Consider the following 27,004-nt stretch of genomic DNA (forward strand, 5'->3'; position numbering starts at 1 on the left):
CTCAGCTTTATATTATAGGGAAAGCCATGGTTAAAGGGTCCGCATTACTGGAAGGGGAGGGAGTTGGGGAAATGGAGCAAGAGGAAGTCAGTGAGGCTTAGAACAGGAAAAATTAGTCACTAAAGGGGAATATTTAGATCACTGAGTGCTGAAATGCAGTCAGCAGACAGTGTAAAGTGAGGACTTGTATTTTAAGTAAAGTTTATTTCTTTCTGATTTCTCTTTTAATTTTAAAAGCACTTCATTTTGACTTAAGTACAAGTTGGTTAATGCAAAACAGTGATTTCTTCAATGTCTGTAGTTCTGCTACTTAGAGATAGTCCCTAGGAGCATCTAACTGAAGAAATGAAAGATCACGTAAAAACAAGGTTGGGGGACGTAACTGTGTTCTTTTATATTTTAGTTTCCTGCTGCTCTTAGTCGCTCTCCTGGCTTCTTACTCAGTCCATCTCCTGCTGGCTATGTGCATCCACACAGGTGAGTATCATACCACGCTGCTTCACTTGACCCGGCCTCCTGAGTTAGTACTTGCATAAGAAGTGAATGTCGCCAATCTGATGTGTGAGAGGCAGGGTATAGCTCAGCGAAAGCATGTGAATTTAGAAAGCACAAACAAGCCCCTGGCTGGGAACTCCAGCACCACAGACACCCCCAAGAGTCTAATTTCCAACGAACATCTATCATTAGTGGTGATTGGTTTTGTTTTCTTGTGCTAAGGACAAAAGCCAATTTTTTTGTTTGTTTGTTTTTTGGTTTTTTGAGACAGGTTTTCCCTGTGTAGCCCTAGCTGTAGGAACTAGCTCTGTAGACCAGGCTAGCCTCAAATTCAGACCCATCTGCCTCTGCCTCCTGAGTGTGGAAATGAAAGGTGTGCCAGCGCCTCCCAGAGAAAGCTGACATTTTTATCACCGGCTCTCTCTTATCTTTGTGTCGCCATCCAACACAAGCGTTATCTGTGCATGGCGGAGCTCACTTTGTTCTCACTGGTTTTGTGGCTTTCAGACTTTCAGAAGCAGCATACATACACCTTTTTAAAGTGGGATTATTCTAGGCCCAAACAAATGAGAGCCGCAAACATATTGTTCTGAGATTTTGACTCTTGAGATGAGAATTCTAAAGCAACCTTTCTACTTTATTTTCCTTGTCTGTGCATCATATATCCCTACCTTGTTATTGTTTAATGAACATAGGATCCAGAGCTCAGAGCTGCAACTTCTACCAGCAGCTGGGTGACGTGACAGGCAGGCTTCCCAGTGCATGCCTCTGCCGTCAGGGCAACTGGGCAGACTGATAAAAACCAGAAGACAGTGTAAGGTAGCTGTTATAAGAGCCTCTGGAACTCAGGAATAATAATACTTTCAGAGAGCATTTGTAAATCCTGCCAGGAATATCAGTCTTATGATTTCCCTTCTTCACTTGGAAAAGGTTCTTTAGATCAGGATACTCCTTCCAGCATTGTGATGGATTCTCTTGATACAATGCTCTTAAAGATTAAGACTTTACTCAACTGTGCAGCAGTCAGCTTTGTTTTAGTTATTTGGGAATAGTGTTTAATTTATAGAATTTAAAAAATACATTAATTTTATCCTTCGGATCATTTAACCTTAATATTCTGACACTATTGTTCTTTAACTGTGAGGCACATGAAGTGACAACATCTGTTTTCCTTTCTTTTTCTCTTCTCCTGCTTTGTAGCTTGCTTGGGTCCTGAACTAACCTCTCCAAGGCTCTCCACTCACACTGCTGCCCTGTCTACACTGACTCCTCAGCCCCCGTAAGGTGCTCAGTGGAGGTAGGCGCTCTCTCAGTCCGCTCTGTGACACCGCAGAATGGGGTGTGCTGCCTTGGGGGTCCTATGTTCAAGTTAGAATCACTGGTCAGAAAAAGAATTGAAATCTTTATAATAGATAATGTCATTTATGTTTTGTTTGTTTGTTTGTTGTGTGTGGTTAAAAGATGAAGAGAAAACTTCCTGTTTATAAAAGGAAAGGATCTTTTCACATGGGATGTCTTACTTGACATTTTAGGCAGCACTGTGGTCTGTCTGTAGGGCCTTTTCTTGGGACCTGAGGAGGCATGTCAAAATGCCATATGCCCCCACCCTTACCTGTTGACCGTGTGATGGTCTTGACAACACTTTCCTCCCAGGATTGTTCTAAGAATGAAGCAAAACCATGAATATAAGATGTCAGATCTGTGGTGAATTCTGAGTTCTCTTTGGGACAGAATCTCAAAGGACTGCAAGGTCTTAGACATAATGTAATCTCAGAAGCCCGGCCATTCTGCTGGCCATTCTGTGAAAACATGTCTTATGCTCTGGGATTAGAACAATTGCCCTCCCTCCTCTGGGCTCCGCATCACCTTCAGATGATATGAGATGGGGCTGAGTGCTCTGGGGCGTTGTACTGCTTCTGGCTCCTCCTCCCCACTGCGCGCTGCGTCACTGCGCGCGCTGCGTCACTGCGCACACTGCGCTCTGGCACGCTGCGTCATCACCATTGTGTGCCTTCAGAGCCACTGGTGTAATGACAGTGCAGTGTTTATCGCACATCTGTAATTTCGGGAGTCTCATTTCTCTTCCATTCCCCGGACTCTGACCCAAGAGTTCACTGTCTATATTACGGCCACATCTTTTACTGTTTTCCAACTCCGTAAGCCCCAGGTCATGGTACAAAGTGCTGGAGCAGTAGATGAGAGCTTGTATCCTGGTCTGTAGGCAGCAGGAAAGAATTGGCCTGGTTTGGGCTTTTGTCACCCAGTGACATACCTTCTCCAACAAGGCCACACCCCCTAATATTTCCCAAAGAATTTTACTAACCGGATTATTCAAGTAATGAGCCTGTGGGGGCATTCTCATTCAAACTAGCGTGGTACTTCTGGTTGGCCTGAAAGAAACTTTCTGTCTGTCTTTATTAGTTATGAATTTTATGTTTATGGGTGCTTCGTTGCATGAATGTCTGCACACCAGAAGAAGGCATTGGGTCATAAGCGTTATGTGTGTTGCTGAGAATTGAACTCAGGACCTCTAGAAGAATAGCCAGTGCTCTTAAGTGCTGAGCCATCTCTCCAGACAAGCCTGGAACTTCCTATGTAGCCCAGGCTGGCCTCATACTGACAGAGTTCCACCTTCTTCTGTCTCCTAAGTGTTGAGATTAAAGGCATGTCTGACCATGCCCAGCTCCCAGGCACTTTCTTTCATGTGAAAACCCTAGCCTCTTTAAGAACAGCATTTATTAAATTGATTGTATGCTCAACAGTGTCCTAAGAGATTGACATGTGTAACCTTCTAACAACTGCATCAGGTAGATTTTTGTCATCTATGGTAGAGGTTTGGCAAAAGGAGACAGTAAAAAATGAAATGGTTTCCTGCAGGCTGCATAGCCAATTGGTTAGAAGTAATCTTGCACATCATAACCCCAAGTCATGCATAGTGTGTGCCATTTCTCACCATGCAAACCCTGAAGCTTATTTTCCAGAGGAAGTAAAAGGGAACTCTGCATTTGACTCTGAGTCATCTTTCTGGAGGCAGAACTCAAGTGAGACTGTGCAGGCTGAGGAAGAGGCCATTAACAGAAGGCTGGCGTGGCCATCTCCTCACAGAGATTGAAGGAGTGCTTTTTATAGAATTCGTTCTGCCTAAAATAAAATACCTCCCACTACACATAACAAAGGGGGGGGGAGCTTTCAAGAAAGACATGGCTCCTTCCTGTGACTAAGCCCGTCACTCGTAAGTCGGAGCTTCTGTTTATCCTTTGAGAGCCACACAGTTTGTCAACAGATAGCTAAGTGGTGCAAGACAGTGCAGAGAGTGATTTGTGCTAAAACAACCACAAAGGAAATACAGAAACAGCAGTGGGATGCCTTCGAAAGCATACACAAACGACAGATCCAGAACAGTGTCCCCACAGGTGATGGCAAGGCTGGGAACAAGAGGGACTGTCCTCTCAGCCACCCTGGAAGGAGACCGCAGGCCTTGGTTGTTTATTCCTACAGAACCATGCTGTGCCACAGGATCCGGCAGGGTTACTCCTCTTGGCATTTATCCAAGGACTTCGGTCTACACAAAACTTGTATATAAGACGTTTATAGCAGTTTTCTTTATAAAATTACCAAATTTAGGGAGTACCCAAATACCCTTCAGTAGATGAATGATCAAGCAAATGGTGACACTGAAACAACAGAAAATGATTTTATACTAATAAGAAAGGAACCACCAGGCCCTGAAGCGACATGGAGGATTCATAAGGCAAATTATCGGGTGAAAGAAACCACATGCGTCAACAGCTCCGCTTGCAGGTGTGAATACACGACAGTGAAAGCAGGCCCTGGCGGGGAAATCAATGCTCTTTGTTGTTGTGGCATTATTCACAGTGGTGAAATACAGAAACACCTGTGCATCTCTCAGTTGAAGAGGATAGATAAAGAAACAGTACGTATATGTATATTGGAATATTATCCAGCCTTTAAAAATGGGCTAAAAGGAGGAGTCTTCCAGTGGTGGGAGCACGGAGGAGCCGGGCAGCCATCAGGATAACAATAAAGTGAGATAAGGCAGACAGGAAGAAAAACTACATGTTGTCACTTACATGTGGACACTAAAAAAAGGTAGTTAAAAAAGAGACTGAAACTGTCTACCAGGAATACTGGGGGAGGGAGGGAAGATGGGGAGTTCTTGATTGAGGGACACAGGATGTGGAGTCTAGAGATACAGTGTACAACACGTTGGTTGTAGTGAATATCAAGTTTATTGGAAATTTGCCAAGAGAATAATCCGCAGAAGGGAAGGAAGAAAGATGGAATGGATATGATTATTCCCTTGAATATCATAGTTTCAATGTATATCAAAACATATTGAACACTTTAAATATACAAAATTAAGAGAAAGAAGAGACCAACCAGAAAAGATTGTGTATGATTTGGCTTCAGCTGTATGACACATTGTTAAATGCAAAACCATGAAGAGTAAAGGAGTCAGTGGCTACCAGGGATTAGGGGGAAGGATGACTGGACAGGAGAATATTTAGGGCAGAGGAAAGGTGCCATGTGACAGCATAATGGTGGGTATACACTCATCAAAACCCATAGACTGTATAGTGGCAAAAGTGAGCCTTCACGTCAACTGAGGATTGGTTTTGTGTGATGTCGACAGGTCGGAGCCCCTCCATTATAACAGATGTACTGCTGGTTATTATAGCAGGAAGATAGCATTGAATGTGAGGCAGAAGGTATATCACAGCCTTATACTTACTTAATTTTTCTGAGATCCTACCAACAATCTAAAAATATAATGTTAAAGAAAAGCAATGGTGAGAGAGAATATTACAGGAACAACTTGAAGAGTAAAAACTAATAAGAAAAGTCCACAAGGCCTCATCCCTACATAAAGAACTACAGGCAACTAAGGAATTCGGAGAGAGGGAGAACTAGCCTTCCCCAAGGAAAAACACACCAATTGACTTTCTAGTACCAAATGATCAGCCTGAAAACATTCATAAAAGTATTATTATACAGACTGAGAAGATCGCATTTGTGTATTTAAACATATATATGTATATGCACATACCACATGAGTCGTAACAGCAATGAGTGGGAAAGAGGGATGAGTTTGAACGGGAAGGAGGAGTGGATGAACAGGAGGAAGGGAAGGGATGGGAAAGTGATGTCACTATACTACAATTGCAAAAAAAGGAAATAGTTCTTTAAAAGGAACAGCAAACAAAGGTCTCTTCTAATCTAGAATGAAACATGCACTCTGAGATTTGAAATAATAATGCATCTATACAAAATAATATGAAAGTAAAATAATAAGAAAATAATACCAAAAGGTGTCCAGAAACCACAAGTGCCATAGAAATTAGAGAAAACAAGAAGAAAAAAAAAAGGAAGAGGAGAGAAGTGCAGGAAGGAAAGAAAAAATAAAATAACATTACTTTTAGTTGGATGGGAACACTTAAAGAAATGTCCAGAGATTGTCACAGGAAGAAGAAGCAGCCTGAAAAATGAGAGAAAAGACTATCACCATATCACCTTGAACGTGCCCTGTCTTCACCTGAAAATGAAAGAAAAAACACTGGAAAGTTAGAGCAGTCCAAGGGACCAACATGCAAATGATAGAATGTGCACAGAAGGGGATAAATGGAATAGCAGAAAGTTAGCATCAGAATAACACAAAAGAGCGGGTGTAACCGAAGAAAACAAGTTTCCACAGTAAAATGTTCCTTCCTGAAGATCGTTGTGAAATAATTCACACTAAATGTATTGCAAATGATGGGAAAGCTGGTTTGTAAAGAGAGTATCTTAAAAGTTTACACAGAAGAAACAGAGAAGCAGGGATAGAGGTTGGTTAGAGGTGCCTATTGTGAAAGCGTAGACCATCGCGCCAGGGTGGCCATAACTGCCAGCCTGTCCAAAAAGCCCAGGCTCTGGGTTCAGCAAGAAACCGTGCCTCCAAGGACAAGGCAGATGGCAGAGGAGGACCCCCAGCAGCTTCCTCTGCCTTTCACACGCAGTGTGTGCACCTATGGGGAGGTGCAAGCACCCAGGGACGGGTGTGAGCACCCTACACACGCACACCTCATGCGTACAAACAAGGAGATAAAAATCAAGACATAGTAGCACTCTTTACTACTACTTCTGTAGAAGCTGTGAAGTGGACTGTATACCTGCCTGTTTGCAGTTCTTGGAAAAGATGATTCTAATCTAGAATTCCATACCCAGTCAAACTCAAGTTTCAGTAATGACACCTCATACATGATGTCTGAGAAACAGTCCCTCCAGTACAGTTATGTAATGAGCAGTTCAAGAGTGGAGGATTCTTGCCAGAATTCAGGAGTAACACAGATGAGGACAGAAACGAGGACAGCAGCTATGCAGCAGATCTGAGCACCATTGCACTTCTCACAGAAGGCCATCCTGCACTCAGGATCCATCCGTGGCACGGTGGCCAGCTCTAATATCCACGACCAGAACTTGAGTAAATGAGAAGTTAGGTTGGTACAGAAGTCTCAGGGATGATAGAGTCAAGAAGCGACACAGAGACAAAGGAAAGATGGGCTAAGCAGTGTGCACAGTCAGCACAGTGATGCCCGAGTGATAGAGAAGGCGAAGGAGCACTGGTTTGGGCCACTTGGGCCACTGAGCAGGGTCATTAGTGGAACACAGAAGGCAGAGGTGGCTCAGTTTTGAATATGTGGACTCTGAAGTATCTGTGGGTGGAGTGGTCTGAGCTCTGAAGCATAGGATAGAGGTTCGTTGCTTCGGCATTCTTTTATCTGTTAGGAATACGGGAATGATCAGAGACAGGTACACGAGCAAGATGCTTGCTGTAGTGTGCTAAATACGGGGACTGGGTGGGTGAGAAGTCTGGGGCACGTGTGGAGGGAAGAGTGTACTGTTGGAAGGGCAGATCAGGAAACATTCCTAGATCACTGGGCCGAAAAAGCTGGCAGACAAAAAGCATATCCCAATGTATCCAAGGTAACTTCCTACTGTTACTGAGTAAGGTGTAAAGAAGAAAATTGGAGGAAAGACCAGTCTCAGATCCTGAAGAATACAAGAGGACTTGCCCAGGGAACGAGAGACCCACTGGGATGGTTGAAGAAGTCCAGGTAGATAACGGAATCTACCACTTGTTCTGCCCAAAGAGTTTCGGTTCTTTTAGAGCACATGATAGAGACTGTAACTCCAATAAAGTTTTGAGTTCATTTCTCTCCCTCCTCCTGCAGAAGGTTACTGGAGTCTTGGTGGAAAAAAGATGTTTCTATAAACTCCTCTTTCTTTTTTTTTTTTTTCTTTTCTTCTTTAAAATTTTATTTATTTATTTATTTATTTATTTATTTATTTAATTTATTTAGTGCACATTGGTGCTCCACCTCCTTGTGAATCTGTGTGAGGGTGTCAGATCTCCTGGAACTGGAATTACAGATAGTGTAGGCTGCTGTGTAGGTGCTGGGAACTGAACCCAGGTTCTTTCTGAAGAGCAACCAGTGCTTTTAGCGGCTGAGCCATCTTCCTGGCCCCTTTTGTTTGTTTTAAAACAAAAGGTTTTTTTTCCACTTTATTAAATTGGGTATTTCTTATTTACATTTCGATTGTTATTCCCCTTCCCGGTTTCCAGGCCAACATCCCCTAACCCCTCTCCTCCCCCTTCTCTATGGGTGTTCCCCTCCTCATCCTCCCCCGATTACCGCCCTTCCCCTAAGAATCCCATTCACTGGAGGTCTAGCCTTGGCAGGACCCAGGGCTTCCCCTTCCACTGGTGCTCTTACTAGGATATTCATTGCTACCTATGAGGTCAGAGTCCAGGGTCAGTCCATGTATAGTCTTTGGGTAGTGGCTTAGTCCCTTGAAGCTCTGGTTGCTTGGCATTGTTGTTCATATGGGGTCTCGAGCCCCTTCAAGCTCTTCCAGTCCTTTCTCTGATTCCTTCAATGGGGATCCCGTTCTCAGTTCAGTGGTTTGCTGCTGGCATTCGCCTCTGTGTTTGCTGTATTCTGGCTGTGTCTCTCAGGAGAGATCTACATCCGGTTCCTGTCAGCCTGCACTTCTTTGCTTCATCCATCTTATCTAGTTTGGTGACTGTATATGTATGGGCCACATGTGGGGCAGGCTCTGAATGGGTGTTCCTTCTGCCTCTGTTCTAAACTTTACCTCCCTATTCCCTCCCAAGGGTATTCTTGTTCCCCTTTTAAAGAAGGAGTGAAGCATTCCCATTTTGGTCATCCTTCTTGAATTTCATATGTTCTGTGCATCTAGGGTAATTTGAGCATTTGGGGTAATATCCACTTATCAATGAGTGCATACCATATGTGTTTTTCTGTGATTAGGTTACCTGACTCAGGATGATATTTTCAAGTTCCATCCATTTGCCTATGAATTTCATAAAGTCATTGTTTTTGATAGCTGAGTAATATTTCATTGTGTAGATGTACCACATTTTCTGTATCCATTCCTCTGTTGAAGGGCATCTGGGTCCTTTCCAGCTTCTGTCTATTATAAATAAGGCTGCTATGAACATAGTGGAGCACGTGTTTTTGTTATTTATTGGAGCATCTTTTGGGTATATGCCCAGGAGAGGTATAGCTGGGTCCTCAGGTAGTGCAATGTCCAATTTTCTGAGGAACCTCCAGACTGATTTCCAGAATGGTTTAGCTCTCCTAGCAATGATGGACAGCCGTCCATGGAGCCCTGACCTGGAGCTTACTACATAGACTGGCCGAACTTTGTACTTGAAGTGATCCTCCTGCTTCTGCCTCCTGATTGCTGGCATTTAAGAGTGTATTACCACACCCAAGTAGCATCTTTTTAACCAGATATTTCCCAGATACTGTTTCCTGTCTGCTATGAAATTCCCATAGGTGTTGTAGCTTACCTGACATACTGCATACTGCCCTTCAAAAGCCAGCCACATCCCTGAACCTGTGAAGTGTCATATGTTAAAAGAAGGGGCTTTACAGAAGTGACTAAGAATGTCGAAATGGAGAATTGTCTTGACAGGCTCTAAATTCCGTTACATGTGTCACGAAAGGAAGTTCACAGACAAGAGAAAAGTACAGAGTGGCCTCACACAGGTCACAAACACTTGGGCACAAATCCCAGAGCCACCAGAAGCTGAAAGAGGCTCGGAATGGGTTCTCTCCAGAAGGAGGGACTCAAGCTGCACCCCGATTATGACTCAGTGAATCTAATTTTGAACTTCTGTCTTTCTAAACTGTGAAGCAATGATTTTCCGATTTTGAAGCCATCAAGTTTGTAATAATTGGTTACATGTACTAAACCTGGCTTACAGTAAGAAAATGCCACGACATTGGAATAACACATTGCCAGTGTGATTTTTCCTTTAGAAACAAGTGTTTGGTAAAGCTGCACATGTAGTGTTAAGAGAGTTTCCTGTGTTTGTGTGGTGATCGTCTTCCTGGGAACAGCTTTTATATCCAAGAGGACATCCGATGGAAGCTGGAGATAGACACTGACTGAGTGGAAGCATTGCAACTGTGGAGAGATCACATTTCCTGTTAAAATTTATCATGCATGGCAAGTGCATATGCCTGCAATCCCACACTCAGAAGGCTGAGTCAGAAGGATCAAGAGTTCAAAGTCAGCCTACAGACTGAGATCCTGAATCAAAATAACTAAATGACAAGTAGTCAAAATGACCTTTAAATTTTCCGTATGTAGTTTATAATAGAATATGAATTTCTATATGATAAACATCAACATAGCATTTCCAAGAAAACTGACACCTGGGGCTTCTTTGATTTCATTCTGCCCAGCATTGGTCTGGGTGTCCTAGGAGGGTTTTGAATCACTTTTAGGGCATGATGCATTCCATTTGGGATGCAAGAGACTCAGAACTGAAAGGGAAGGAGACGATACCAGGGTGTGTTTCCTTATAACTCTCTGCAAACATCTGCTTATTTGGAAAGGTAGTCAGGTACACACTATATTTTCCTCTATTTCTTTTTAGAACTGTGAGCATAATTTAATACACTCAGAATTAACTGGGTGAACCAGTTATTGAGCCAGCTTCAGTGAATTAGTGTGTCCTGCTTTTTATTACTGATTCTTGACTGGGTGTGATTTCTCCCCCAGAGCACCTGGCAATGGCTATAAACATTTCTGGTTCTCGTGCCCAGAAATGGGGGTGGATGGACATGATGCTATTGGCCTCCAGTGTGTTGGGGCCAGGGATTCTGTTGAACATCCCACAGCACACAGACAGCTCTCTATCTGATAGAGAGCTACATGGGCACTGGTCATTGGCATTGGTCATGAGCAGCCCTGGGCTAGATTGTGTGTACAGTGGTCATCATTTTACCCCATGTTAGGGTAAAAACTTTCTTTCCAGAAGCTAAACTTTCTGCTGTTGGGTAGGGAAGAATGGATGTGAGTTCCTAAAACATTCATTTTTATTGATAGTGTGTATGCATATGTGAGTGTTGAGTATGGATGTGTGTAGCACGGGACATGCATAAAAGTCAGAGAACAACTTCGTAGTTTTCTCCTCTCAGCTTTACATGGGTGCCAGGGAGGGAACACCCTCTGAACCTTCTCACTGGTCCTCATTTGTTGTCTTCATCAGAAATGTACATTGGGTCTGGAGAGAGGGCTCTGGAGTTAAGACCACTGGCTGCTTTTCTAGAGGACCTGGGTTCAATTCCCAGCACCCACGGGGTGGCTCATGACAGTTTGTAAATTCAGTCCAAGGGAATCTGATGCCCTATTCCAGTCTCTGCAGGCACAGTGCACTGACAGACATGCAGGAAAAACAATCATACACGTAAAATAAAATTTTTGTTGTTGGTTTGAGACAGAATCTCTTTATGTAGCTCTGGCTGTCCTGGAACTCTCTATATAGACTGCCCTAGCCTCTTAATTCACAGAAATCCATCTGTCTCTTCCTTTCAAGTACAGGGATTAAAGATGTACACCACCACGGCTGGCTAAAATAACAATTTCTTATAGACCCAGTGTATGCTTATAAGTGTGGACCGTGAGTCTTAGGCTATACTTCTTTTTGCAATGTTTAAATTATAATCTCCTCTTCATTGAGGGGTTTTGTCTACTCTTCATTGTAACCAGCAAAGTCTTAGCTCAGGTGTGCCAGATTGCCCTTCCCTCTCCTGATTGCCGTTTCTACTCAGTAGCTCATGGCTGTCATTCCCTGTGTAACTACAGACTATACAGAATCTTGGTTTTGTTTCCACTGACTTTGGAAAGCTCTTTCCCTCCGGTCTCTCCTTCCCACAGAGCATGCTCTTCTCTCGCATCAGTGGTCCTCAGCTTTCCTCACACTGAGACCCTTTACTACAGTTCCTCGTGCCGTGGGACCCCAACCACAACATTATTTTCATTGCTATTTCATGACTGTAATTTTGCTATTATCATGAACTGTGAGTTAAATGTTTTTGGAGATAAAAGTTTGTCAAAGGGGTCACAACCCACAGATTGGGAACCGCTGCCTTACACTGTTAAAGATAGTACACTGTTCATACTATTTATAGATTGAGTTCAATGGTTGAAAACCAGTGCATCCAATAATGGCTGAGACTGTAGATATTACTCACTGCACAGCCAACTAGTAAATTGAGAATCCAGAACCTTCCTATGCATGCAGTATGCAGGCTGTTGCCAGCTGAAGGAACGCCATAGTATCCTGTCATTCTGCTTTCTCTTAATGCATGGGAAGATTGCTGGCCTGTCATGATCAGTGCACAGTGACAGTGAAGTGTATGTTAAGAAAGATCAGAAGTAGTATTAAAATTAGTAAATATTCAGTAACTGAATGCCCTCCATACCCTGTTAGGGAGGGAAAAAAAAACATGAAGAAAATGATGGAAAACAGAAGAAAGAAAAGAATTTCAGAATAATAAGAGTACTTTGCAAACGGCCAACTTTCTGAGAGTTGAATGTGTTTGGATAACTTGTGTCCCTCAATCCAGATCCAAAGATAATATTGCTTCTGCTGAAACTTGGGCTCACACCGTAACCAGAGTTTATTAATTGTCTTGTTTCATTGAGGAAAAATGCAGAGCAGACAGGGCACTGGAGTAACTAGCTGGAACGCACCACTGCTTCATGGGAAGCAGCTTTCAGCTTTCCAGTGCTTACTGTGGAGGCCAGGAGCCTGGGGCCTGATGTGCATTAAGGAAAAACTCCCCATTTACTGGTTAAGATGTATAGCCTCTCCACTCTTCAGAACACAGCATTGATTGCTTTTAATATAAAAAATGATTCCTAAAGCACGTTGTTAGTGATTGCTTCAGCTCTAGGAAGGTTTGCCCCAAGTGTGACTTGTAGAGACTGCATCAGTTACAGTTATGATGTCATTCCTAATCTGTAGGGATATGCCGCTCTCTCATTGCTTATCGACACTTAGTTTTGTGTCTCCGAAACATCTTCTTCATGTTCGTAATGCTGTAAAACTTATGAAGGAGCCAAAAGCAAAAAAAAAACAACAACAAAAAATTCCTTTGCTTGTAAATCAAGCAACAAATTACATAGCACTAGAAAAAGAAACAGAATTTCAGTTTAACAGCCAACTCTCAGGTTTCTAGACAAAATGGACTACTTAAGTGTTGTTTGGGTTTTTGTTTTGAAGCAGCATGGCGGGGGCGGGGGAGTCTTGCTGTGTTGCTTGCCTGCTTTCAAATTCTTATTCTCAAGTGATCCTCCTGCCTCAGCTTTACAACTAGCTGACATTACAGGCCTCTGCCAATACGTGTGGCATTGCAGTTCTTAAAAACAGAGTTCTACTTTTGCTGTTCAAGTCATTGTAACACATTTGCTCTCCTTTTCTCAGAAATGCAGAAAGCCAAGGAAAAGTGACTAGAGACTTATTCACAATTTATGTGTCTGCTTCATAGATTGTATTTGAATCCTGGTTTTTTCCCACTTAAAATAATATGGACATTTTCTTGTTATTATAAATGGGCTTGGGCTGGAGAGATGGCTCAGTGGTTAAAAGCACTGACTGCTCTTCCAGAGGTCCTGAGTTCAATTCCCAGCAACCACATGGTGCCTCACAACCATGTGTAATGAGATCTGATGTCCTCTTCTGGTGTGTCAAGGACATCGTGGTCATATATAAAATAAATAATTCTTTAAAAAATTTTTTTAATTTAAAAAAAATTTTTAAATTTAAATCCTATGAGTTCCGTGGCTTTACTCTTATCTCCTAGGACAAAAGCTCCCAGGGTCAAATGTTTCAAAAGGTCGTTGTTCAGACTGCATCCCAACCATCAGTCCAGTTTATGATTCTCACCAGCATTGTAGAAATGGCCCTCCCAGTCAGCAGAAGAGAGCTTGGGAATTGTTTCCCGGAGCTGCTTCGGTTCACACGCTGAGATGTGGAGAAAGCACTTGGCTGGCTCTGTCCACATTTCATTTTTACAAAGCCTCAAAGCAAAGCCAGAAGCCATTATTCATATTCCTGATGTCTCAGGCAGGGGAAAGTGCTTCTAATTTTTGCAACATAAAAGAGACCTGATGACAGTGACAGAGCTGATCAGGACCCAGACCTGTGGAGGAAAGCTACACTTAGGGCTGGAGCACTGCACCCGCCCCCATCCAAAAGCCCCAGGCCTTTCCTCTTTCACTTTCGGACTTTGTGGTACTTAGAGATATTTTTATGAGACTGAAGAAATAGTAGAACTAAGGGCAAGTTTGAGATTGCAAAACCTCACAAGTTGCAGCTAAAACTGTCCTTATTAAGTGGTTATATTCCCTGTGTTTTCTGGCACAAGCAACAGTTGAATTTTAACTTTTAAAATGTAGAATATACGTGTTTAGTGTTTAAATTTGATATTGAGATACCTGTTCCCTTTAGGATTTTTCAGTGTGATTTTTTTGTTGTTGTTGTTGTTGCCAGTTAGTATTTGCTTTCCCTGTTTCCCAGATATGCAATCAGTTCATACTTTGCCTTGTTTAAATCTAAAACGAGGCTGGAATGTAGAATGCGTATGTAGCATGTAAAGCCCTTGAATCCAGTACCCTACACACACAAAAATGAAGCAAACAAACATTTGTTTACATACTGACAAACAGATACAAAATAGGTAATTTGAAAAGCAATGTGTAACATTGGAAAACCTCGTTGCTTTAAGTTCTTAGAAAAAATGTTTTTCTTATTTATTTTCATTTTAAAACATGTTCTGGTGTGAGCTTTTTCAGTTGCCGTAGTCTGTTCAAATTAACCAGCGTATATACTCTTGGACATAATCTATGATATTATAAGAGAATTAATGAAATGGTAAACTATTTTATTTATGAGGAGAGTAGAATTTTGGTCCCAAAAGAACTTGACCCAAGGGGAAAGATTAATTATATCATAGAAAATATGAAAGTGAATTTTACTAGAAGTCATCTTGAGGTAGAGAAAAAAGCTTGAAACAAGGTACGGATCAAATGCTCGGATCATCACAAGAAGGCCAGTCATAAAAACTGGGTCTTTACTGCGCGTTTCTCCTCGGTCTCCACTGTCAGCTGTGCTCTGCTTCGCCTTTATAAGTTTGTCTCACTATATGCATCACTACAGTCATTCTGTTTAATTCCATTTAACTCAGTATCACATATGTTACACGTGACAGTATTGCATGTTTGTGGAATGTCGATGAATTCACTGAATATGCAGTTGAAGCTCACAGCTGTATCTAACACGATGTAAGTGTGGACGTCACTGAGAGCGACAGTAAGCGTGGTCAGCACTGCTGACGAGCTACCACTACCTCTGACTGGACAGAGGCCAAAGTGGGAAAGGCTGAGGGCGGGGGCGGTTATTGGAAGTCAGGAATTTGCTCTTCAAGTTGTAAGGCATCTAAGTCAGGCAATTTTGATAACGTGATTAAAAAACAACTGACACCGTAGAAATGTTTTCTTAGGCAATGATGGAAGTCTGAGCCATGATGCGCAGGTCCCTGTCACCCTGCCGGAGGTGGTGGCTGTCAGCCCGGTCTTCTTAATGCTTAAGGGACCACACCTCAGGTTTGGTCTTTGGCCTCTGTGCAGAAACCAATTTCTGTTCAAGCCAGTATGAACTGGAGTTCGAGTTTATTAAATGACATTTTTAATACAGACTTTGAGCACAAGGTTAAGAGAAAGAGGCACGGTGAAACAAGACACTTGTTTGGGCCTTGTGTGGGCTTCCCTAGGCCTGTGTGAAGGGCCTACCCAGATAAAGTGTGTCTTCTCAGTTCAATATTAACTTGTATGTGTGTGCTACAGTTCACAGGTCAAATGTAAGTGCATTTTAAAAACTAGATGTATCACTCACAAATGCTTCCACGTCCCTTGAATCTTGACAATAGATGAACAGGAAGATTTTGTTAATTGTTAATACCTCTATATTATTCACTATCCCACTGTTTTCTTTCTGATTCCGTAGTTACTGTATGGAAAACCACCTGAGATTTCTAAAATGCTCGTTTTTATGTACCTGAATGTTCTTCATCCTGAACATACAAAAGATGTTTTGTTCTTGTTCCCAAGTGGCAGTTGGGAAAAGCCCACATTGTCCTAAGAGATGCACTAAAACTGCCTTTAACTAGTCCGTGACTAACAGAAAGGATATACAGCTCCCCCGAGCCTTAGTGTCTCCCAGCCTGCTTCTCCTCAGTGTAAGTGCCGAGGCCTTATGCACCCCGGACTGAGCCTTGGAGCAGCAGTATCACTGTTTAGAACACACGGCCGCCAGGGCAGAGTGTAAGGTGCCTCTCTCACAAGCCTTTTCATTTTCTTTTGTACTTAATAACCACACTTCTTGAATACAATGAGATGAGAATGTAATTTAACACTCTTATGAAGAGAAAAGAAAATGTATTGCACCCCACCCCAACTGTAGGATGAAGGTGCTGTTTCTACTGTGAACATAGTATCATCGCTCTAAGCTCTTGCAAAGGCAGATGTACCTGAAGGTGGGGTGCAGCTGTCCTACCTCATCTAACTTCAGGTCCCATATGGAGAAATTCTTGCTGGTGGCAGTTTCTGTTTGGATAGTGTGTATCCAAGTACACGAGTGCTGTATAGACAAACAAGGTGTTCTCAGGAAATCAGGCCATTGATTCACATAGAAGTCTGGACTTGCCGATGTCTGCTTATTGTAGTAGACTCTGGCTTTATACAGAGTGGGCATCTTTAAAGGTTTTTCCCAAAGTTGGTACCTCTGCTCTAAGTTTAGACGTCTGTCCATGACTGTAAGGTGGATAGGCCCCAGCCACTAGATCTCAGAAATAACACTGAATGTTTTTTCCTGCTTTTGATATTTCAGAACATTTAAAGAAATACAGGTCTCCCCTTGATGGCCTACAAGACTGGAGCTAGCAGATGTGTAGATAAATGGCTTAGTTGGTTACATATTAGCAAGCTGGTAGTGCTGCTATCTTACAGTCTGTAGTTAGAAACTTAGTAAGAATATAAAATAGCCATTAACACCGACATTTAAGAGACAGAATCAGGGGCTGGAGAGATGGCTCAGCGGTTAAGTCCCGAGTTCAATTCCCAGCAACCACTTGGTGGCTCACAGCCACAGCAGTGGGATCGGATGCCCTCTTCTGGTGTGTCTGAGAATGGTGACAGTGTACTCACATAAAATAAATAAAATCTTAAAAAAAGAAAGAAAGAAAGAGAATCAGAATGTGAGATATACTAGAGAAATATAATAAAATGAATCCTTAAGGAATTAACAAAAAGCGGTATGTATGAGTGTTTCGCCTGCGTATATCTCTGTGCACCATGCACATCTCTGTGCCCTCAGAGGCCGGAAGAGATCACCATATCCCCTGAACCCAGTTACAGAGTTGTGCTGGGAATCAAATTGGTGCTTTGATCCTAATCCATTTCTACAGCCCCCTTGGTGATTTTTTTTTAAAGCAAGGAAAACACCATCACTATTTGTCAAAGAGACACATTCTGCAAAAACACCTAAATCTTAGGCGTGTGGGTTACATTTAGAGTGGAAATTAACATTTCAAAAAGGAAAAACTCTCAAAGGCCTTGTAGGAAGCGGCCAAGAGAGCTCGGCCTTCTTCCTACCTTACCCTCATCCAGGATGTCTGAGCTCCAAGCGACTGCTGTCCCCACTGGCTGAAGCTGGGAATGGCACCGTGCCTAGCTTGTAATAGTGAAGTAAGTAACCTTCCCAAAAAGTTTGTGTGAAGTAACACTTGTACTTTGTCATAACAGCTGTGACGTCTTACGAAGATCTTGGACTCTTCGCCTTTGGATTACCTGGAAAGGTAATTTCACTCTCTCCTCATTGTGTCTAGAATGTAAGGGGCATTTCTATTCTGCTTCACGTTCAGAAAGACCAACATTATGAGAAGGGTCTTAAGAAATTGAGAGCAAATGAAAGTAAGAAGAGATGGAATTGCGGGAACGGAAAATATAGAGAAATCTGCACCCCTGCTGAAGCACGTCTATAGAACCAGTTCAGTTCTAAATCTTGCTGCTCAGTTGATGGACTGCAGACTAGTAACAGGAGCCCTCCAGTTCCCTCATTCATTTTGGTCCTATCCTTTGAGTAAATCCTTAAAAGGGAAGAAAGCAATATAAAATTAAAATTGTAGTATTTTGAAAATATGTAGTGTTTTCAAAAGCAGTAATTAGATAGATAGTATTTTTTTTTTTAAAGAACTGAGCAGTGCTAAAAGGTTCCCTAGTTGTCCCATGATTTCCATGTGAGAAAATAAAGGCCCAGAGCTGTTAAGGGACCTGTTATCAATTGTTACCCAATACGAGTTCCATATCTGAGGACTATAGATGCTACCTATGCTGGTTTTCCTTTTTGGAATAATAAAAATAAAGGCAAAATTGTATTGGCACTGGTTTCCGATAGCTTTTCTAACTTTAAAAAACACTGTACCTGGTCACCATAGCTAAGCACTGCCGAGGCTGTTACTATGCTTGGGTTCTTTTTCAGTGTCTCAAGAGCCACTTTTAAACCCGTATTTACTCTGGTTTTAAACAAGAGTTTTTCTGATTGTAAGTCTGTCTTAGTGCTTTCTGTTTGCATTTCTTTTTAAGTTAACAAGTGAGTCACATGCGTCATGTACATGTTAGGCTGAAACCCATGTGCATTGTAGAGTAATGTAATTAATCTAAGCTAATTAACTTATGAGTTGCCTGCCGAGTTTGTTCTCCTGTTTGCAATCTAAATGGATTCCATATTGTAAATGGCTAAGCTGATTTCTGAGGAGTGAGTCTTAGGGAGCCACTGCTCCGCAGTGGGAAATGTTTACTCCTGGAAATGTTTACTCCTGGAGTGTAGAGGGAGCTCATGAACCTAAGTAACACCAGGGCTTACATCTTTATAATCTAAACCGTGAGCAAAACAGACAGCATGCTACTCAAGGGTAAAGGGTTTAGTCCAACGTCCCTGGGAACATTTTCTTCCTAGAGGGCAGAATGTTTAACCCATATCTGGTTCACTTTCTACATGCAGTTTAACCAAAGAAGAAGAAAATGTGCATAAGACCATGCCCCAGGTCAGGGCCTGAGTTCAATCCTCAGCACCCATAGAAAACCTGGACATGGCAGAATATCACTGTAACCTCTGTGCTAAGGGAGAGTGCAGAAACAGGGGGATGCCAGGGTTCTCACCAAACAGCCAGCTCCAAGTACAGTCAGAGACTGTTTCAAGAAGCAAGGTAGAGAATGATGGAGGGAAGCCCTACAGTCACACATGCACTTCATAACCCAACACGTGGGTGCATGTGCATGCATACAACAGGGCAACAACAACTGCAGCAGTAACAGCAACAACAAAGAAGACAGGAAGGGGACACCCTGACTCCTGTGTGAGTCCTTGTGTCTTGGTGGCACGCTGCCATTGGCTCACAGTGTAGTCCCCTCACCCTGCTATCAGTGCAGCCTGAGAGAGTGTGGACCGTGGAGTGTCTCCTGAACATGAGCTCTCGCGTCACTGTTGACTTGGGTGCCCATTCCATGTAGGCCACTGCACTGGGCAGAGCGTATCCTGAGCGAGGATTGTTAGATTTTGTCTGTACTTTGCCCCCTTTCTATTATTGGTCTGAAATCTCCATTTTCTTCCCTCTGGTTATAATGTGTGGTTGGATAATATCATTCTGAGAATCAAAGAGATTTTGAATTTGAAATTTTTGAGGAATTTTTTAAAAATTGTCTCTAAATTTGTGTGTTTACATCTCAGATGAGTTTGTATTGGGAAGTGCTATGCCGTGTACTCCAGTAGGCACAGAAAATATAGATAGGCTATTCATTCTGGCTTTCTAAACATTAAATACCTTGAAGTTTAGCCAAGGAATGGAGAAGGGTTAGTACAAAGACGCCGTATTGGCAGTATATTCATAGAAAAGAGAGGCATTTCCTGTGTGGCTAGTGGGTTTCATTTGCACTGCAGGTGGCGTTCACAAAGTCAGAACTGTCTTCCCAAAAACAGCTGGGTTCCCGGAACTCACTTCAGCTGAGATGCAAGCCACCTTGTGGAAAACATCAGAGTGGCCATGGCCACTGTCTTAGATAGTTACTGTCACTGTGATAGAACACCAGGAACAAAAGCAAGCTGGGAGGAAAGGGTTTCTTTGGCTTATACTTTCAGGAAACAGCCCATCCCTGAGGGACGTCAGGGCAGGAACTCAAACAGGACAGAAACCTGGAGATAGGAGCTGATGCAGGGGCCATTGCAGACTTTTAGATTTTTTTTTACTGCTTTGCTCAAAATGGCTTGCCCAGAATGCTTTCTTAACCACTGAGCCATCTCTCCAGCCCTTCAGAATGCTTTCTTGTAGAACCCGCGACCACCAGCCAGGGATGGTGCCACCTACAGTGGGCTGGGCCCTCCCACAGCAATCACTAATTAAGAAAATCCCCTGCAGGCCTGCTGTAGCCCCATGTCACAGAGGCACTTTCTCAATTTCCCCAGTGACTCTTGCTAGTGTCAGGTCGACATAAAACCAGCCAGCGCAATGGCATCTCTAGACACTTACCAGGTTTTTAGATCATTAGCCTGTCTCTACTGACTGCATGGCCGCCAGCTCCCACTAGCTTCCAGGATAAGCAGAGCTTGTCCCAGGAAGAATTCCCTGGAGAGGTGAATGTTGTGTGACCTGTCCTCAGTCTGTGGAGGCCTGAAGGATTCAAGGTAGCTAGTCAGCTCCAAGTGTTTGCTGGTGGTCACAGCCCAGGTGCTGAGTGATCCTGAGGCCCAAGAAAGTATACATTTAAACACTTCCTCTCGGTTCTCCAGGGAGCTCATCCAAGACCAGAAACAAGAGCCAACAGGCAGCTCGGTCATGGGCCTGCTTTGCTTTACTCAGATCTTTTTTATTTTTAGCCCACTGCACACTTTTAGATTCTTTTTGTTTGTTTGTTTTGTTTTGTTTTATTTTATTTTTCAAGACAGGGTTTCTTTGTGTATAGCCCTAGTTGTCCTGGAATTACCTCTGTAGACCAGACAGAGATCCACCTGCCTCTGCCTCCCAAGCACTGGGGTTAAAGGTGAGTACCACCATTGCCCGGCTCAATTTTTATACTCTTAAAACTGTGAAAATCACTTTCTGGCTTACTAAAGACTAGATGACCTGGACACTTTTGATCCACTTTCTTGAATGCCTGATTGAGTAGGAAGACCAAGTAGAAAGGAAAGGAGCCTCCAGCTACTGTCCCCCTTGCTACCCCTGCTCCTTTAGACTTACTTTACATCACAGTCTTTTGAGTTTGAAATATTTTGCTAAATTTCCCTGCTCTGATCATTGTGTCTTAGAGTCTTCCGTTGTAGATTGTTTAATCCTTGAGACTAGGATGTCCAAAGGCCAGGCCAGTGTCGGAAGACTGTCAGTTCCTTTATGTCAGGACCGCCCACTCCAATCTGTTTGTGGACAGTAAAGGAAGACTTTCTGTGATATCCGTTAATGTCATGTAGTACAGTGGGTCTCAGTCTGTGGGTCACAGCCTCTTTGGGGTTTGAACAACCCTTTCACAGGGGTTCCCTGAGACCATTAGAAAACACAGGTATAAACATTATGATTCATAACAGTAGCAAAATTACAGTTATGAGATAGCAATGAAAATAACTTTATGCTGGGAGGTCACCACACATGAGGAGAACTGCATTAAAGGGTCACAGAATTAGGAAGGTTGAGAGCCACTGAGGTAGGACAAACAGCTAACAAAATCAGTTCTTTGCAATGTCACGAGTTCTGCATCTATCTTTGTTGGAATCGTTATTGAACTTTAATAGAATTCTGTCCTTTCCTACTGTTTTCCTTTTATCTTCTGAATACATTTGTTCTCTCATAGGTGGTGGTGGCAGGCACCATAATAATTCAGAATATTGGAGGTAAGCATTGGCAGTGTATCGTGTACACAGACAGGTAATGCAAACCATTGTTTCCCTGGCGTCTGGCCTTCCTACAGGTCTAGCTTGGACACCAAATCTCTGTGGACATAGCCATCTTCATAAGTCCCTTTATCTGCCTCCTGTCCTTTCTAGGATCCTTTTTAGTAGCAGCGGTAAACATGCTAACGTCCACTCTAGCCAGGCCTCGATTATAATCGTCCTAGGTCTGCAGTGCACGCATAGCTTTCTGTGGCTGTGGTGGTGAGAGGGTGCAGTTTGGAAATGCTCCCAAAGTGAGAACCAACGATTTTCCTTCTGCTTTCACCTGTTAATCCACTGACTGGTGCCCCGTTATAGGGAATGGAGCCCTGTGAGTGTTTGAACAGTCGGGGGTGCACATTGTCCCCTTGAAACTTAGACGTTAGAAATCACCAAGTGGCTTATAGTAAATCCAAGGACAAAAGGTATTCTCTGGCTTATCTTTCCCCTGCTTTATACTAAAAACAGATCCTACAATAATCCTAATTATGAGAACTGTGTTAAAAATGAAAATTACTGTTAATTATAGACAGTTGATGGAATGTATTAAACATTTGACTCCAAAGTACAGAAATCGCGTGTCCATGTTGTAAAGAGATTGCGTAGCGCCGAGCAGAATCTTCATTCTTTTTACCACCGGCTGGAGTGCTAAAGAAACACTGTCAGAGCTGTGGAAAATCCACAAGGAAAGTGATGTGAACTTTGGGTCTTATACAAGTGTGTGTGCTCACAGGAACTTTTAATAGTTTTATATAATTGTAAACCATCATACTGAGCTATTTCACTGTAAGTATTGTTCAACTAAACTGTATCTTTAGTGTTTGGTTTGGCGGGGTGGGGACTTCCTGTCAATGAATTGTTACAGAATTCTTAATGTCCACATTTTAATGCTTTGAATTTTCATGAAACAGTGACTTCATACTTCACTCCAGAAACCAGGAAAACTAACCTCAATCCCTTGAGAATTTTTGTAGTGCAATTGCTTTCAAGATTTGTTGTAGAATTTTTAGTTAGCAAATATGTATTTTTAACTGCTTAGTTATAATTCTTCTGCAGGCTCTCATTGAGGTTTTGTACAGATTGGATTGAGCTATTGTTTAATAATTTATGTTGAAGTTTTAGTGTGGGAATTTGAATCCAAGATTTTAATCTCAGCATGATACCCACTGTCATGTTTCCCATAGTTCTTACCACAGTGACTTCTGTTTCTCTGACCTGACTTAGACATGGCTGTTTTAGCTGCTCTTACTCTGAGGTCATCTGAAGTGGAAATTTAAGGGTTCTTTGGAAAGTCAATTGGATGGTGTTTTGCTGGGGCAAACACACAAAGGAACATTTAACTGAAGTGGACACTGGTGAAAGACTAAGGCAGACTCATGAAGGAACGCTTCACTGAAGCAGACACAGGAAAGAGGATGTTCTGCTAAAGAAAGGACACGTGATGAAAGATTCTTTGCTAACAACACACATGTACTGGTCCTCCTTAGACTGCATAGTTGAGTTACATTTGTCAGGACACCATACAGAGAAATGCACCACAAAACCTCCGGTGGTGTGCTGAAGTTTCTTGCTATATCAGCTTCCACTTCTGCTTCTGCAGACTTGGGCTGATTGGCAAAGTGATGTCAGCTGAGACAGATGCATGTGCTGGGGCAAGACACATGGAGAACACACGATGTTTGGAAGGTATAAATAGGATTCTGTGGAGTGACAAAGACAGAGCTTGGCTTGCTGGTACAGTGCTTGTGAGTCTCAAGCCTTCGCTGATCTTCACTTTGCTGAGAGAGGCACAGCTGAGAACTCCTGGTGTCCCTCTGGTTCCCTCCTGCTGACTTGAGTCAGCTGAGGCCTGGCTGTCACCAATGTTGCTAACCCGACTCTACAGAATTGGACTGCTGATGTATCCATGAAATGCTTGCCATTGGATCAAGCTGCCACTGCTGACCTGTAAACTGAACTGCTGATTTCCAGACAACACAGATGAGAGTTGCTCCAAAGAACCTTTCTAAACATGTCCACTCCCCCACCCCTATATCCTTTTCCACTACCTCTGGTGGTTGGTGGGCTACAAGGGAGATTAAAACATTTAAAAGCCATCATAAACGATAAGACATAAAAAGTCATCTGTAAGGTCCAGGGATTATGTCCCATTCCTCTTTCTACTCCCAGTACCCAACAGTGTCTGGAGCTTTGCTGGAGTGAGTGGTCTCAGATGTTCAATACTCTAGACCTAAACATTTTGAGTTAGAGAGATAGCGCAGTGGTTAAGAGCACTGACTGCTGTTTTAGAGGACCCAGGTTCAATTCCCAGCACCCACATGGCAACTCAGAACTGTAACTCAAGTTCCAGAGGGATTTCATGCCCCCTTCTGGCCTCCTCATGTGCAAAATGTACATGGTATACAGACATACATGCCAGCAGAACACCAAACAAATTAAAAAAAAAAAAAACTGAAAATAAGAGGGAAGTGGAGGGAGACACTCTGGTTGGTAAGGTGCTTGTTGGGCGAGCAAGGGTCTGAGCTCAGGCTCCCAGTACTTGCCTAGGCAGCCCGGTGTGAGGCAGAGAGGAGGTTCTCTGGGACTCGCTGGCCAGCTAATGTAGCTGAATCAGTGAGCACCACTTTGAGGAATCTGTCTCAGAAATATAAAGAGCAATTGAGAAAGATAGCCCATGCTGACCTGTGGGCTGTACACACATACAGAATGCCAGGTCCTTCACTAGTGTCAAGACTAAACGTAAAAGATAAAAGAAACTAGACTAATCCAGTGTTTTCTTGAGAGCAGAATTGTTTCTGATGTAAACAAGCCCACAGAGAGGCTAATTTGGGTTCCTCGTCTAGGATACTCTTAACTCATTTTAACAAAATAACAGTGGGCGATTTTTTTTAATAAACAGTTATTAGCTTTTGGAGGCTGGAAGTCCAAAGAAGTTCAGTGAGGGCTTTCCTACCAGATCAAATGTGGCAGAAGTCATGCGCTCACACAGAGCTCACACAGAGCTCACACAGAGCACTGCTGTCAGTGCTTGTTTACAACGGGGCTAAGTCATACCCTAAACCTTTCCCATCAGATGCCACCGCAAACACTTCTACATTTTGGGGCTATGTTTCCTACTGGGGGACACTGCCAGACTTAGCACATGGCCCTGACATTAAGGTATGTGATTGAAGTGGAGATGATACACCACTTTTTAAAAAGTGCCCTTTGTCTCTGAAAACATTCCAATGACACTGTGTGACCAACTGTTTGAATGGGGTGGGGGTGGGGGTTCTTGGATTTGGTGTTGTGTAAACCATTGGGTCTCTGCTTGTTTTAGAACTAGAAAGGGCCCACTTAGATGACGTCACTACATTTTAAATGTCCCTTAAGTTCAGGAAAGCTAGCAATGTTTATTTTAGAGCGATGTACGCATCATTTTAGTCACATTAATGAAAGCTTATGTATTGAGAGCCTGTGAGGAGTAAGTGACGACATATTTCCAGAGGTTTTCCTTTCTCAGCCAACACACATAAATTCTTCCTCCATTACTGTAGAACTGAAGCACGGGTCACATGGCAGGTGCTTTGTGGTCTGTCACCTTGCCTTTGGTCAAGTAGGCGTATGCTTCAAGGAACCCTCTCTCTCGTTCTCTTGGCTTGGTAGGAAATACAGAGCTCAGAGTCTGCTTTCGCCTACAAGTGTAGATTCTGACATGTTCCTTGGGGAAGGCGCCATTGCTTGTTAATTCTTTCAGGCATTAATGGCACAGAGTCTGTATTTTCTTTTTTTTTCACTTAAGCAGTCTTTAACGAAAGCCGTGCATGAGACCTCTACTCCTGCATCTTCTCGATCGTTTCTTCCTTGTATTTGCCCTTCTCCTTTCCTACTTGCCGGGACTTGGCTTTCCTCTCCAGATCTTCTTGTGGTCCTTGTCCAGCTTTAGCCTGGTGATAACCCCCTTGCCGGGGTGGATGCCCATGAGGACAATTGTGCCCTTAGCCTCCTCTCGCTGGACTCGCTCAATGTCGATGACGTATTTCTTCCTGTACACTTGGACCACTTTGCCGATCTGCTGGCCTTTGTCGTGTCCTGGAACAACCTGAACTTCGTCGTCCTTTCGGATGGGCACAGACTGAACGTTATATGTCTGTCTCAGCTCTTTGGAAAGAGGAGAAGACATGATCTTCCTCCGAATGTGAGACGGTGCATTGAAATGCCCTTTGCGGTTCTTGCTTTGGTCAGAAGTCACGAAGGGATTGAACTTCATTTTGGCGGCTGTGATCCAGCCCAGAGTCTGTATTTTTAGTTAAGTGTCATGTCTTAAAGCTTCTTAACTCTTTCAGTCTCTCCCCCCCCTTTTGTGTGTTACAGGGTGTTACTGTGCAGTCCAGGTTAGCCTCTGAGCCTTAGTCTTTCTGCCTCGATGCCTGGGCACTGGGATTGCAGGTGTGCACCGCACCCGATATTTGCCGCAACCAAGTATCTGAGCACGGGGTTACCTCAGCTTGCAGCTCCAGGGGAAGTGGAAGGAAGGGGAAGGTAGAGCCTCAGGACCCTAAGGCTGCAGTCAGAGTGCCCTGCAATCAGTACAGAGCAGGGACCGGTGGTGCTCCCCCTTCTGTCCCCATTTTCTTCTTTCCAGGAATCCCACCGAGTGGCACTGTCCACAGTCAGTGTGGCTCTTTGAGCCACAGTTAAACTTGTCTCCCAGGTGTTCTAGAGCCTGTCAAGTTGGCAACCACTGTTAGCCATCACACCCAGCTTCTCTTTTTCTTAAAAAGAAAAAAAAAGTTTCACACAATATATTTCATCCATATTTCCTGTGGCCCCCCACTTCTGTTCTGAGTTGTGCGATGTTTAAACATCTCTGCCTTCTTGTTTTAATCCCCAACACTAAAAGGAAAAACAAGAGCAAAGTGATCATAAATTCATAAATTGCACTTGACCACTTATTCTGTGGCTCTTTTGGTGAAGGCCTGGTTTATTCCCTTACCATAGTCGTAAACAAAGTGAGGCACTAATGCTGACCACAGGCACCAGTGTGACCTACCAAAGTGGTTGTGGTGGGGGCTTCCTTCCAATAACCCGTGAAAAGTGCTGCTTACGACATTTAGGACACTTAAGGTTTTAGAGTTATTGGCCTTTAGAACATGGAGAGCCGTATAGAAAATATTA

General features: G+C 43.1%; 3 protein-coding genes across 5 annotated transcripts in view; 1 reads left to right on the forward strand and 2 right to left on the reverse strand.

Moving 5' to 3' along the window:
• Window positions 1-27,004, forward strand: part of Slc38a6 (solute carrier family 38 member 6) — a 61,698-nt gene that overhangs the window by 4,625 nt on the left and 30,069 nt on the right. For all 3 annotated transcript variants that reach the window (XM_032907930.1, XM_032907932.1, XM_032907933.1), the window contains exons 3-5: window positions 404-477; window positions 17,677-17,729; window positions 21,769-21,808. In XM_032907930.1, the coding sequence (XP_032763821.1) occupies window positions 404-477; window positions 17,677-17,729; window positions 21,769-21,808 (167 nt within the window). The remainder of the gene's footprint in view (window positions 1-403; window positions 478-17,676; window positions 17,730-21,768; window positions 21,809-27,004) is intronic.
• LOC116905162 (60S ribosomal protein L26-like) lies at window positions 25,688-26,106 on the reverse strand. The gene has a single exon (XM_032907936.1). The coding sequence runs from the start codon at window positions 26,094-26,096 to the stop codon at window positions 25,713-25,715; it is 384 nt and encodes a 127-aa protein (XP_032763827.1). The 5' UTR covers window positions 26,097-26,106; the 3' UTR covers window positions 25,688-25,712.
• The window catches only part of LOC116905161 (60S ribosomal protein L26-like), a 48,917-nt gene continuing 47,609 nt past the window's right edge, over window positions 25,697-27,004 (reverse strand). Inside the window, exon 2 of the mRNA XM_032907935.1 lies at window positions 25,697-25,735. The gene's annotated coding sequence lies outside the window, so the exon portion shown is untranslated. The remainder of the gene's footprint in view (window positions 25,736-27,004) is intronic.

This window comes from Rattus rattus, chromosome 7 (assembly GCF_011064425.1).
Source record: "Rattus rattus isolate New Zealand chromosome 7, Rrattus_CSIRO_v1, whole genome shotgun sequence".
NCBI lineage: Eukaryota > Metazoa > Chordata > Mammalia > Rodentia > Muridae > Rattus > Rattus rattus.